The sequence below is a fragment of the Buceros rhinoceros genome, unplaced genomic scaffold (assembly GCF_000710305.1).
Source record: "Buceros rhinoceros silvestris isolate BGI_N320 unplaced genomic scaffold, ASM71030v1 scaffold21227, whole genome shotgun sequence".
NCBI lineage: Eukaryota > Metazoa > Chordata > Aves > Bucerotiformes > Bucerotidae > Buceros > Buceros rhinoceros.
Window position 1 is genome coordinate 773 of NW_010420703.1, and position 1,778 is coordinate 2,550.

A 1,778-nucleotide genomic window follows, 5' to 3' on the forward strand; every position below is an offset into this window, starting at 1 on the left:
ACATTCTTCTTCTGTGCCCAACGCGTGACGTTCTGCCAGACGGCACAGTACCGGCCCTGGTAGTATTCCTCCCGCAGAAACTGGGGGGACAAGGCATCAGAGAGGGGACATCACACCCCGTGCTCGCTCCTCCCCACCCAGCACCTTCACAGGAGCCCAGTGCTTCCAGTGCACGTACAGCACCAGCCCACACTGGGCTCTCAGGATGGGTCCAGCGGCTACATGGCCATTAGCAAAGAGCCAGAAAGTGGGGTAAGGATTTGGGGTGCAACACAGGACAGACCCCCACCCAGCTCAGTGACACCCAGGGGACACCCCACCATGCACCTATAGCAGTGAGGCCGGGCTGCACCCATTCTCCAGAAGGCTCTGGGTGAGTCCTGGGTGTTTCCAAGCTCTCGCCCTAGTGTCTGGCTCAGTGTCCAGCTGGGTGACAGCTTGCTGTCCCCACTGCTCACCCCTCCTGTCGTCCGGCCCTGCTGGTGGCTGGGGCTGGCGGGAGCTGAGCAGCCAGGCAGCGACTTGCCCAATCCATCCTGAAACGCCGGCGTTCGTGTGGGCTGTGACACGTCCCAACACGGCTGCCAGGGTTGGGAAAGGAGCCGGCAGTCCGGCCCTGATCCGGGCGGGGAGGTGACCCTCCCTGCGCCCCGGGGTGCAGGGGCATGTCCTGGCTTGTCCCGGCACCCTGCACCCCTGGGATGGAGAGGAGCATCTCCAGCACCCCCACCCAGAGCCTGAAGTTGCTCTGGGCAGTGGGTCGGAACCAGACTCTGGTGTTCCTCACCTTGAAGCCCTCGATGCTGGGGAAGACACTCTGAGCCTTGACCATGTCCTCCTTGGAGCCGGGCAGCTGGAAGCACGTCCTGGTGTTCACCTCCTTCTCGGTGGTCTCTGGAGTGATCTTGTACTGCATCCCGTAGGGCTTCACCGCTGCCAGCTGGTAGGTGACCACCTGCCCTGTGCCAGCGGGAAGGGGAAACTGAGGCACGTGGTCCTGCCCACGTCCTCCCTCTGCACAGGGATGGAGCTGGCATGGGTCCAGGCACAGCCTGCAGCAGAGGGATGCCCTCCTGCTTACCCCCGTAATACTGGATCCGGCTCTTGTCTCCCGTCAGGTTGTACCAGGCTTCAAAGGGCTCCTCGATCTCAGCGTAGGGCAGGTTAATGATGCCTGCGGGGCCCCCGCCATGGGACACGGCTCAGCCCAGAGTTCTCAGCACCTCAACATCCCTCCCCGAGCCCCGCGGCACCCTCAGAGCATGCAGACCCTCAGCCCACCAAGCTGCTGTCCCCACAGGTGCTGGGTCAGGGAGAGGCACTTGGCTGAGGGAATCTGCCCCAGTCTGGCACTGGGATGGCCTGGTCCTGCCTGGTGCTGAGCATCCTCTGCCCCCCTCCACCCCAGGCAGAGGGAGGTGCAGGGTTCCATTACCTCGGACGTGGTAGATGGAGCCGAACTGAGGGGGTGGGCGGGAGAAGACATAGTCCTGTCCTGAAAAGCAGAGAGGGGCAGGGGTGAGCGGGGGCTCACTGTCCCTGCATTCCCCACTGTGTGGTGGTGGGGATTTGGCCAAGAGCAGCTCCACGAGCCCGCTGGTAGCACATACAAAGGATGCTGATGGACTGACACCCTCCCAGGGCCAGATCCAGAGTCAGCATCATGCCATGACCTGCCACTATGCTGACATGAGCCCTGTGATATCACATCCCCAGGGCACCCCAACTGCTGGGGTGGCTGTCGGGGTGACGTCTGCAAGGGAGGCAGAGTCACCCCG

The 1,778-nt window shown here is 63.1% G+C and overlaps 1 protein-coding gene across 1 annotated transcript in view; it reads right to left on the bottom strand.

Annotated features, from left to right (window-relative positions):
• The window catches only part of LOC104496312, a gene marked incomplete at its 3' end in the record, with an annotated part of 3,837 nt that overhangs the window by 723 nt on the left and 1,336 nt on the right, over positions 1–1,778 (bottom strand). Inside the window, exons 2-5 of the mRNA XM_010139404.1 lie at positions 1,436–1,495; positions 1,082–1,174; positions 788–960; positions 1–80 (exon numbers count right to left, since the gene is read on the bottom strand). Coding sequence (XP_010137706.1) covers positions 1–80; positions 788–960; positions 1,082–1,174; positions 1,436–1,495 — 406 coding nt within the window. The remainder of the gene's footprint in view (positions 81–787; positions 961–1,081; positions 1,175–1,435; positions 1,496–1,778) is intronic.